This window comes from Oryzias melastigma, linkage group LG15 (assembly GCF_002922805.2).
Source record: "Oryzias melastigma strain HK-1 linkage group LG15, ASM292280v2, whole genome shotgun sequence".
NCBI lineage: Eukaryota > Metazoa > Chordata > Actinopteri > Beloniformes > Adrianichthyidae > Oryzias > Oryzias melastigma.
This window is the reverse complement of record NC_050526.1, coordinates 19,952,639-19,964,211: the sequence shown is the minus strand read 5'-3', so window position 1 is coordinate 19,964,211 and position 11,573 is coordinate 19,952,639. Positions and strand designations below refer to the sequence as shown.

The following is an 11,573-nucleotide window of genomic DNA, read 5'->3' as shown; positions in this document are numbered from 1 at the left end:
CTAAAGTTGGATTTTTATGTGGTTTGTTTCTATTATCGTCTTTAATTTTGAATAAGTGAAACTTGTGTTTGCCGAGCTTAAAAATTTTGCAAAAATTTTAAAAGCACTACATCTTATTTTTAAACTTTTAGTAGTACTAATGTTGTTTTCTCAACTTATTTTCCTTCCCATCACACTGTAGACTAAAGGAATATATTTTAATACAAAAAAACCTTCATGTTTATTTTATTATAAATCAAAGTTAGAAATTTCAACCTTTTTACTTTAGCATTTGTTCATTATTTATGCTTAAGTCATGATCAGCCACAAGATATGAGATCTTAAAAATATAAAAAGAAGAAATCTACAGGGTGGGCCATAAGTTACCATACATAAGAGAATATATATATATATATATATATATAAGCAAATTTATCTGATGTTGGAGGACATGAATTAAGAAAATAATATTTTCAGATTATTCTTCAAAGAATTTGGAGCAGGAAAAAATAACTTGAATATAAATGTGCTTTGGAAAAGTGATTTAGAAAATAAACTGGGCCTCACACCCACACTGATAAAAGTTGTGGCTGTAAACTAACAGGGGAGAATGTAAACAGCAATGGGGAGGGGAATTGGGGGCGGGGGTGCTCTGCACCAATGGTCTCGCCCAAAACTCATTGGCAAATTTCTAATGAACTGCTGCCGCTCTGCAGAAACTATGTCCTAAGTATAGAACCGTTTTAGTGATTTAGGCTTAAAACAGTATAATTGTAATTAAAAGACCACTGCTTTGAAAATCCATCAAGAAATGATTGAATGGGACTTTAAAGAACAAGGATTCAAAACAGGGCTATCACTGTTTATTACAGCACCAATTTCAAATGTTAACATTTAAATAAACCATCTTTGTTTAATATCATGCTACACTCCTTATTCAAATTAAATTATTTGGCCAAAAAGAAGCAAAAGTTACAAATAAGCCAAAAACATTTTACAAAGTGTTTTCCTCCCCACAGCTTTATCTCATTACATGACACACTAACAACACAGAATAAAAGATGGAGAAAGCAAGATTTTTTTTTCTTTTTCGTCAGACATGTGAAATAAATGCAGCACGGATCTTCCTTTACTTCTGCTTCACTCTGAAAAGGAACAAATTACCACAGTTACACATGAGAAGGAAGAACGTGTTATTTCTCAATGCCATCTGGAATTTTTAGAAACTGAAATATAAATAGTAGTTAAGGGTTAATATTTTGAGCAACTTATAAATTGTGCATAGCTGTACAGTACAAATGGAATAACTGAAAAACTAAAAGTGCAAAGTCATATTGTATGTGGCAATTTAGGATTTACCTTCTGTCCTGTTGCTTAAGTGAAACCACAGAGCTGTAAATCACGTTCACATCACTTTCAGGTGCTATCTACAGTTTGGAAAAGAGGAATAAAATAAAACTGAAGACAGATGCAACTCTTAGAAAGCACAGTTTCACCTGAAACTAAGTCTGAACTGCTCATACCTCAGTCGTCTTCTTTTTCTGGAAAGTGACATCAGAATAAACTACTTTGTCTTCTGTCTGAGAAAAGACAGCAAAGTGTGAGTGTCTCAACTTTTTTTTAACAACAGCGTGTGAATAAAAAAAAATAATTTACATTAGTCTAGGAACAGGGTTGCTGCTAAATACACTTCAAGTGTTAGTGAATGATGAAACATGGAATATTTAAAACACAACAACATGTTAGCAAATATGCAGATATGTCATTTGTTGTTGTAATAGCTAGTAGTGTGAGTTTATCAAAAAGTGTAAGAAAAAGAGCTGCTCCATTTCAACCTGTAAAGCTATAACCCGAAAGTGAACTCCAGAATTACTAAGGTTCTAGAGGCTTAGTTGGAGGAGATGCTAGGTCACGTGACATTTCTCAAATTCAGTGTCCAGCCAAGTGTCCAAGATAAAAGGTTAAACAAGGGCTTCCAGGGAAGATAAGACAGAAATAGATGAGGTGTTGGATCGCCTGGTGTTGACGAAGGTTCCTCTGGTACGATTGCCAAAGAAGGATTGTTGTCCCATTGAAGGCCGTGAGTGTGCTGTGCTTCTGGTCACCTGCACTCGGGTATAACGATAGGAGGGAACAGAGAATCGGGGGCTTCCTCAACAGAATCTGACTGGTTACGCTGGAATACTCTCTGACTTTATTCATGAATAAACAGACCCGCTTAGCACATACAGAGTCGGGTTTTTCATTTTACTTTGACTCAATTTTTCCTCGACAAAAGCTCAAGAAAAAAAACAGTTTCCATATTGTTTTGCAATTCATGACATTAGCAATTAAACTCACCTTTTCCATGTCTGGTTCTGTTTTAGCCTGTCCTAAAAAAACAAAGTAGTTGTTTCTCAGTGTGAAAAAAGCATAAAAGATCAATTTAAATAGCTAGAAGGAAAAAATACACAGTAAAAAGTGATCAATTAACAAATGCTCTGTAATTTGTTTCATTTAAAAATACAAACAATAATGTTACAGGAAGCAAACCACTGACTCTTTTTAAAAATAAATAATTTTTATTTTATAAGATGACATCTGTGGGTGTTTCATTTTTTTATTTTTTTTCTCACTCCTCCCTGGAACTGCCAAGGTGGCTGTAACAGTGTTAGTTTTTATCTAATAAAATTTTTGAGATGCAAAAACCATTAACTCAAAATGTTATTTTGATTAATACTAATAATTTCATATGTAACAATTTATATAACTTTTGGTAATTGATACAATGTTTCACTTTTTACAGAGTAGGATATAAATTATATAATCGGCACATAGCCCGAAATGCTGCAGCTTAACAAAAAAATATTCAAAATCTCAAAAAATTGTGCAAAATCTTTACTGTCTTATTTTTTAAAGAACTGTTACATACCTTCAAATTTTCTTGTAAAATCTACTAAATCAAAGGCTTGTCAGAAAATTAAATTTGGAATTAAGATTTGTTTTAAACCCTGCATTTGCGTAATGGAAACAACACAATTTTGAAAAAAAAAACAAAAAAAAACAAGCATTTATCGAAAAAAAAAATGCTTTTGTGCTTGGAGGAGGTGGTTTTAGAGGCACATAGAAATTAACAATTTGCAAAACTGCAACGAAAATACTTTTTCGAATTAAATGATTCACGTGACCAACACCGGATACTATTCTTAGCACTCGCCACAAGAGGTCCCACAGCAGCACACAGCTCATCAGAGCTTGAGTGTGTCATACAGAATTGTTGGATCCACATCCTCTGTAAAATCACCAACCACCGTTCTCAAAATCGCTTCATCCATAACCGCTCCCGCATTGAAATGAGCAGGAAAAACCCTTCTAGTGCCCCCAGTAGAATGATTATCCACTACAGGGCAAAAAACACAGATCAAGCAATGTCCAATGGATTTTGAAGGAAAGTTTGAATAATATTAAGTAGATTGGGGTTTCAGAAATGCTTTTACCATTTTTTTTCATGGTGAAATTAAAAAAAAGTAATTGGAATTTGACTTACTGCCTTTCAGCACAAACCAGACCAAACAAGCCACCAGCACAATGACGATCAGCACACCCAGGGAGATGAAAAGGATTGTTGGATCAGTTCTGGAAAACACATTCACAAAATAAGCTGAAGTTAATGGGGAATAGTGATGTGTTTAACACACTTATAGAAAGACAGCCAAAATAAGAAAAAAAAAATGACTAGACTTATCATAGATTGCAAAAAGACTGACCGTTCTTTGACTGAAGGCTGTGTTACATTTGTTACAGTCGTAGCAACAGTAACAGTCACAGATTTCAGAGTAGCTGAGTGGATACAAAATCACAATTAGTAAATGATGAACTTATTGCTCCACTTTTAATCCTTTAGCATGTAGTGATGCATATACTTACTAGCAGGTCTCTCAGTAACTGTTAGATGCACTGGCATTTGAAACTGTCCTTGGTCACACCAGTACCAGCCGCTGTTTTCCTGTTTCAATCCAATCATTGTAACAGAATAGACAGAATGATTCTTGTTGATGATTACTTTTCTTCCATCTACCAATTGAAATGAGCTTGTAACGCAATTTCCACCCAGCTTGCACCATTTCCTCATCCCAGAGCTACGAGAGTAACAGTTGATGGTTATGTTGCCGCCACGAAATCCTTCCATTTTTTGACGATCCACTCTGAGAGCAGGTGTACCTGGTTGAAAACAAACCATTAACAATAAATGTGTGACTTGAACTGACATTGTATGAAACACAACTCGTCTTTAACCAAAACTGACAAACTAAGGGTTTGCGATAAGAAAAATAAAATAAAACTTACTTGAGACCGATAAGTGAAAAAATTCTCTATCATCAGCCCCTCCATCGATTTCCACAACACACCAGTAATAAGAGTCTGTATCTACATGGTTTATGGTCACTGTGAAAGTTTTCTGTTCTTTGACATCTTGAATTAAAAAATTTCCATTTGTGTCAAGTTTATTGGTTTTTACTGCATATGAACAAGAGCGCCAATAATGTCCTTTACACAAATATTTCACATGTTTTTCATATTTCGAGTCATAGAGACATGGGATAGAGATAGAAGCTCCACGCACCACTTGTACTTCATTGATTGTAGTTTTCCTGCAATAACAAACTCCTGTGGGGGAAAAAAAAAGCATGTTTGAATGGGGACCATTCAACAGTTTAACTCATAAAACCAAAGACTATTTTACAAGTTGTTAGCACAAATGATTACTTTAAACAATCAAAAATAATGTGAGAAGCTCAGATAGAGTAATAAATGTTAATTAAAATGTCTAATTAAAAAAAGAAATAGAAAAGTAAAAATGTTCAGTTCCACTTACCTGTTAGACCAGCGAGTATCAGAAAACAGTTTAGAGAAGTCATTCTGGTGGTTAAAGACACTCAACAGAAATGATACAATGTGTCACAAACTCTACTTTAGCTGACTTTTAACTTCCTCTTTCTTTTACCCAATACTTACATTTCTTAGCTATTTCCCAGCAACAATGTAAATGAAGACAAACGTAAAAAATGTAGGTGGAGTGAAAATGTTGTGCAAAAAAAACCAAAACGTTAAATATCAATGTTACACCCCACAGGGGAAACGGTGCAACATAAAGAAAAAAGAAACTGGGAGGGATCAAATAAGAGTGGCGGTTGTTCCATTTATTACAAAAGGTTTAAACAAAACCCAAGACAAGGGAAACAAAACACAAGTAGCCTATAATAAGAGTTGAATAATGATGACAAAAAACAGATTTAGAAAAGAAGAGGGAATTTTGGAAAAAATATTTGGTAAAAAGTTAGTAATTACAGCTGAAGCCTACTTTCTGTGGTGAATCAACCAGACATGGTGGATAAAGAACAGAGGAAAGCAGTTGTGGATGTGGCAGTACCAAGCGATGGTAACATCAAGAAGACGGAACATGAGAAAGTGGAGCAATACCAGGGACTCAATAATACCAGGGATAGAAACTGGAGAAAGCCTAGAAGGTGAAAGTGACAGTGGTGCCCGTGGTAATTCAAAACTGGAGGAGTGACTACAGCAGATCCCTGGAAAGACCTCAGACATCTCAGTCCAGAAAAGTGTAGTGCTAGGAACAGCTAAGATACTGCACAGGACCCTCAAGCTCCCACGCCTCTGGTAGAGGACCCAAGCTAAAAGGAGAAACCATGCTGAGGGTGAGAGGGGTTCTGTGTATATATAAATATATACAATAAAATAAAAATAACACTTGAATGAGCCCCCGTGGGCAGCATACTGGTTTATCTATCTCTTTTTGTCATTCATACTTTTAATTAACAACCCATGCTTCTTAAAATAATAATAAAACAAAGATAAAAAAAAAAACAGGATTCTTTTTTATTTGTGAGTCAACAACATTAAGATACCCAAGGCAAGTGTAACCCATGGTTATTTTAGGGCCTAATCCATTCCTCTTTTGGAGCCAGAACAACTACTATAGCTATTTCTAAAGGCTGAGTTTTCGCTAAAAGCTGTATTTTCCGATGGTCCTTAAACGCACCAAAGCCCTGCAGGTAGCCCCGTTGAAACGGAGGAAAAAGAGTTGTCGCACATTTTATTTGGGAGAAGCCGAGCAGACAACCTGTGCAGACCAGCACGATTCGGGAGAAGAATTTTATTGAACAACTCCAGAGGTTTTTTCCTATGAACGTTTTGTTTTTTTTCTTTGAACATCCTGACTGTTTTTTTTCCTATGCTGGACTCTCCTTGAAGATCCAAAGTGCACCATCCAGGGACGGGATTCTGTGCAGCTGAATTTCGGGAAATCTGGACATCCTGGATCAGAAGGTTAAGCAGGAGCGCGGTAACGGGAATTGAATTGATTTTTGAGGATCCCCTTTCTTTTTCCAATTTTATATCCTGAGATCTCAGAGAACTATTTTAATTTTTTTTTTGGTCAGGCCTGACAGAAAAGACAAAAACAAACAAACTGATAAATGATGCATCAAACTTAAAACCGGAGAAAATGTATATATTTTTTTGTTAAATTAAATGTGTGTTTGTTATCTGAATGCGAGTTGGTGTTCTTATTGAAGTTGGAGGGTTTTTTTGCCAGCCAATCTCCTACAAACCTAGAAATCAGACCTAAAGTATTAGAAACCCTGAACGTAGAAATTGTAGATTAAGATACCCCTGTTTATCCAGGCTATAAGGGTTACACAAGGATGAAATTGCCAATTTCTCTTTTTTAGTAATTACTCTATCTGATACGGAAGAGGATTAGGGCCACTGTAAAAAAAAAAAAAAAAAAGGCTTTTTTTCAGTGGCCCTAATCCTCTTCCGTACTGTGAAGATTCTCACTCAAGACAGTTTTTTTTAAAAACATAGGTTCTGCTTTTTTTATGCTTAATGCTGCTTAACAAAGACAGGCAAAGTCTTCCTGAAAACTGTTTTATCAGCAAGTCCTTCCACAATTCAAGTTTATTTTTTAGAATTCTTGAAAGAGATAGAGTTATAAGAAAATGGCAATACTGAGATTTGAAAAACCTCAAGGCACTAAAGATGTTCAAACGTGTTCATATATTACAAAATAATAGACTTTTTACTTTTATTTTCTTTCTAGTTTATTTATTGTTTTAATTAAAAATATATTTTATTGTTGTTGTGGTTAATGGTGTTGTTTTTATTTTTTGTGAATTTGTCCTTATTTATGTTTTCAATAAAGTTTTTTGTTTCGGATAATCGTCGACTGTTGATGACGTTTCTGAAGAGGCAAATTTTTTGCGCGAAATATAAAGCGACGAAGACCCTTGTTTGTTTCCGGTACATATCTGATAGCTACAGCGAGAGTCCGCTTTAACTTTAAGATGTTATGGTTACATTTGTTTACTCGACCTTGAACTGAAGTCAGACACATTTAGTGGACGCATGCGCATTTTGTCGTAAGGCTACTTTTCGTCCATGGAGTACGGAAAGGAGAGGGTGGTGGCTTTGGTGGACATGGACTGCTTCTACGTCCAGGTGGAGCAGAGACTGAATCCAGCTCTGCGGAATACCTCCTGTGTGGTGGCGCAGTATAAAACCTGGAAGGGTGGCGGGTAAGTTTCTGATAGAGCCAACAACGAGGCTATTTTTTTTTTAAATACACCACCTTGAATGCATTCAGTCGTAAAGACAGGCAGTTATTCAAATACCTGACTCTATTTTTAGTCCAATCTTCTCATTTGACTGTGGTCTGCTAAAGCCAAGGGAGTAAATGTTTGAAATGTTGCATTTGCTGATGTTAAGTAGTAACGATGAAAAACAAATGTAATCACCTTATTTCAGCATCATGATTTTGTAAAGACATGTTTTAGATGAATACAAAAAGTCCCATCATTCTTTACTGCCATACCAAAGCCGGATATAAGTATTGGCATGGGGGGCAATGGCCCCCTGAATGCCGCAACTGCCCCCCAAACGTGATGACCTGCAAAAATCCATGATTTGCTCAAAAAATAAAACACAAAAATTCCAAGATAAGTAAATTAAATAAATAACAAAAACGTAAGGATGGGCAGACAAATAGATAACCTCAACAGGGCACAAACCGCATGGTCTTCGAAACATTTTAGGGGTTTGGAGGTCCCATCGGTTACTTTTTTTTTTTTAAATCAAAACTCATGCATGACTTAAAAGTTGCTGAAATATGGTTCTTGTTAGTATTATAGCTGTCAGCTATGAGGCCAGGGCCCACGGTGTAACCAGGAATATGTGGGTGGCCGATGCCAAAAAACTCTGCCCGGATCTGCAAGTGGCACGAGTACGTGAGTCTCACGGGAAAGCCGACCTAACTCAGTAAGTGCAGACGAAGGTAACCGCCCTCCCTCCTGGTGAGCGAATGCCCCATGTACTAGCAACTCCTTTTGCAGCTACAGGGATGCCAGCGTGGAGGTGATCGAGGTGATGTCCCGCTTTGCTGTGATTGAGCGAGCCAGCATCGATGAGGCCTACATGGATTTGACGTCTGCTGTCCAGCAGCGGCTGAAGAACATGAGTGAGGAACAAATCAACCCAGGCCTCCTTAAGACCACTTACATTCAGGGGTATCCTCAGACTGAACTGGACCCATCATCCTCAGAAAATTCTGTTTTAGATAAAGGTAATTTATGACCAAACTTAATCTTTTATTCTATTTATTGAGTTTTCTTTAGACTAAAAATAGTGAAATGAGAATGTTTAATTGTATTTTCTCACTATTCCCTTCAGAGGAGCTCAGATCCAAAGGTCTTCAGCAGTGGTTGGAATCATTACCTACGCCTTCATCAGCGGAGCAGAATTGTGCAGAACTGCAGCTAACCATGGGAGCGCTCATAGTTGAGGAGATGAGGGCTGCAGTGGAGAAACAAACAGGTTTCCGTTGTTCTGCAGGAATATCACACAACAAGGTAGGTCCAAATCTCTTTTTGGATTTCTTGCAACATCTATTCAATAGCAACAGTCTTCAGTTTACTTTTTTTTTAGGTCCTGGCTAAGCTGGCGTGTGGTCTGAACAAACCTAACAGACAAACTGTTTTGCCTTTGGAATCTGTGACTGAACTTTTCAGCTCTTTACCCATCGGCAAGATGTGAGTTTAAAGCTTCAGTCGAATGTAAAACCCGCAAAACCCCTAAATGTTCTGTTGTTTTTGTGCAGTCGGAACCTGGGGGGTAAGATGGGCGCCTCAATAATGGAAACTTTAAAAGTAGAGAACATGGGAGATCTCACTCGCTTCTCTCAGCCCGAATTGGTGCAGCACTTTGGAGAAAAAACAGGGTAAGTAAACCACAAACTGTGGTGATACGATTGACAAAGATCCAATTTAAAAGCAACTTCAAAATTAAAAATTTGCCGTTAATCTCTGAGTAAAAATGCCAATCTGTAAGTTTGTTAGATTTTAGAATTTTTAATTCAACTGTTAGGATCTTTAGAGTTGAAAGACTTCTCAGATAAAAAACAAAACTATTTCATAGAGCCTAAAATCCAAGAAGATTGACTAAAATGACCATAAATAACAAAAATTAAATGATGAGAAATTAAAACACCACTTCAGATAAAACATACAAATGCCTGTCATTCAAAGTTTAAAGAAAGATGACCAAAACCTCAGATATGAAAAGAATAAATCAATATTTAAAATATTAACTTTTTTTTCCTTGGTGACACCATTTGCTTTGCAGCCAGTGGCTCTATGACCTGTGTCGAGGGATCGAGTCTGAAGCCGTCAAACCCAGGCAGCTTCCCAAGTCTATTGGTTGCAGTAAAAACTTCCCTGGAAAGACGTCTCTAGCCACTAAAGAACAGGTAAAGAAGTCTCCATTTTTAGCAGCATCTACAAAATTTTTATCTCATATTGTCTGAAATTTGTCTCTTTCAATGCAACAATTGTGTGCAGGTACAGTATTGGCTTCATCAGCTGGCTTTGGAACTGGAAGAGAGGCTGAACAAAGACAGAGAAATGGTGAGATTTTCTTGTTTTTTTAGATTAAAAGAAAAGCATATTTTTGGTCACATTTTAGTTTCAAAATCTCCCTTTTCCTAGAACGGTCGAGTGGCTAAGCTGTTGACGGTTGGTGTGCGCCAGCTCGGCGATAAGAGGCCGAGCAGCTTCTCTCGATGCTGCGCTTTAGTGCGCTACGAGGCCGCCAAACTATCAAGTGACAGCTTTGCCATCATCAAGAGCCTCAACACAGCAGGAAACCACCAGGCTGCATGGTAACGTGGTTAAAGTAATAACAACGATAGACTGATTTTATAGTGAGTGTGACGTGGACGTACTGTCTGGTGTCTCCAGGACTCCGCCTCTCACCATGCTGCACCTCTCTGCTAGCAAGTTCAGCGACGCGCCGTCCTCCGGGGGGATCGCCGGCTTTCTCTCAGCCGACGTCGCTTCAAGTCAGAGTGTCTCCGCCACTTCTCAAGTCTCAACTCAGCCGGGCTCTGAGCTGAGACACGACCCTAAGTGTAAACAACGCGGTAGCATTCAGGCCTTCTTTCAAAAGGCAGCAGTGAAACAGAAAGAGGTTAGAACAGTAGAGGAGGAGGATGACGGGGTAGACTTTGAAGAAGTTCCTCCACTTTTTGTTAATAGTACAACGTGTGCTGATGATAGTCTGATGCAGACGGCAGCCTGCTCCTCTGAGAGTTCACCTCAGTCTGAACTCAGCTCGGGCATCTGTTCTTTTTTTCATAAAAAGACTCTGGACAAAAGCAAACACGAATCCCAAAACGGTTCCAGATTCTCTGAAAAAAATCAAAGTAAAGAAGCTGAGAGTGTTGCACCAGAACCAGAGTCAAAGCATGGCTCAGATACTGACCCAGATTCCAATTGGAACCCTGCAAGTGTAGCTGCAGAGGATTTAATAACGTGCGATCGTTGTGGACAGGAAGTCCTGGTCTGGGAAATGCCCGAACACAACGACTACCACTTTGCTCTGGACCTTCAGAATTCCATCTCTTCATTCGCCCCAAGTTCATCATCATCATCATCCTCCTCTCCAGCCCCACTCAGAGGCTCAGTCCAGAACTCCCGGGGCAAAACAAAAACCAGAGGTCAGTTTGGGCCTGCAGCAAAAAGACAGCGCTCCCAGGGAGGAAGTAAGGGTACGCTGGATTCATTTTTCACCAAGAACTGAGGTTTTAATCAATTCTATTAATTCCAGATTAAAAAACTTAATATAAAGAGAAAATGTGAGATATTCTATAAATGTCACGTGGGAAGAATTTTTAAATCTGATATTTGGTTTCACATGAAGTACATATTTTGTTTACCTCATTTTTTTTGTTAATTAAATAGCAAACTGTTTTAATTGTTGACAATTTTGCAATGGGGCAAATTTGATAAACACTTTTTACTGTTTAGGATTTCTTTTTGTTCATCATGTTGCAGTACACTGACATAGCAGCAGATGGCAGTAGTTCTTCCAAATAAATGCAAGTCTATGTTTTAATCTATTTACCCAATTCATGTTTCTTTTTCTTATACTTCATTGATCAGTTTTGATTTTAAAAAGAGCAGAAGAAAATCTTCTTCATTAAGCAAATACTTGACAATAAAAAAAGGCATTTCTACTTGTTAAACTATCATTTCTGTTAA

At 37.5% G+C, this 11,573-nt stretch overlaps 2 protein-coding genes across 3 annotated transcripts; one reads left to right on the top strand and one right to left on the bottom strand.

Moving 5' to 3' along the window:
• Positions 1-827: 827 nt before the first annotated feature.
• LOC112161550 (polymeric immunoglobulin receptor) lies at positions 828-6,969 on the bottom strand. 2 transcript variants are annotated; one of them, XM_024296757.2, is made up of 10 exons: positions 4,835-6,969; positions 4,306-4,626; positions 4,037-4,179; positions 3,886-3,964; positions 3,726-3,798; positions 3,506-3,594; positions 2,320-2,351; positions 1,503-1,559; positions 1,339-1,406; positions 828-1,124 (listed from the first exon to the last, which is right to left on the bottom strand). In XM_024296757.2, the coding sequence occupies exons 1-10, from the start codon at positions 4,875-4,877 to the stop codon at positions 1,109-1,111; spliced, it is 921 nt and encodes a 306-aa protein (XP_024152525.1). In that variant the 5' UTR covers positions 4,878-6,969; the 3' UTR covers positions 828-1,108. The 2 variants fall into 2 exon arrangements, with proteins under 2 accessions (XP_024152525.1, XP_024152524.1); XM_024296756.2 differs by having other exon boundaries at positions 3,886-4,179.
• A 291-nt stretch (positions 6,970-7,260) lies between these two features.
• Positions 7,261-11,431, top strand: polh (polymerase (DNA directed), eta). The gene is made up of 10 exons (XM_024296754.2): positions 7,261-7,556; positions 8,161-8,295; positions 8,370-8,599; positions 8,707-8,885; positions 8,962-9,065; positions 9,134-9,253; positions 9,658-9,781; positions 9,873-9,938; positions 10,020-10,192; positions 10,272-11,431. The coding sequence occupies exons 1-10, from the start codon at positions 7,420-7,422 to the stop codon at positions 11,110-11,112; spliced, it is 2,109 nt and encodes a 702-aa protein (XP_024152522.1). The 5' UTR covers positions 7,261-7,419; the 3' UTR covers positions 11,113-11,431.
• Positions 11,432-11,573: the final 142 nt, after the last annotated feature.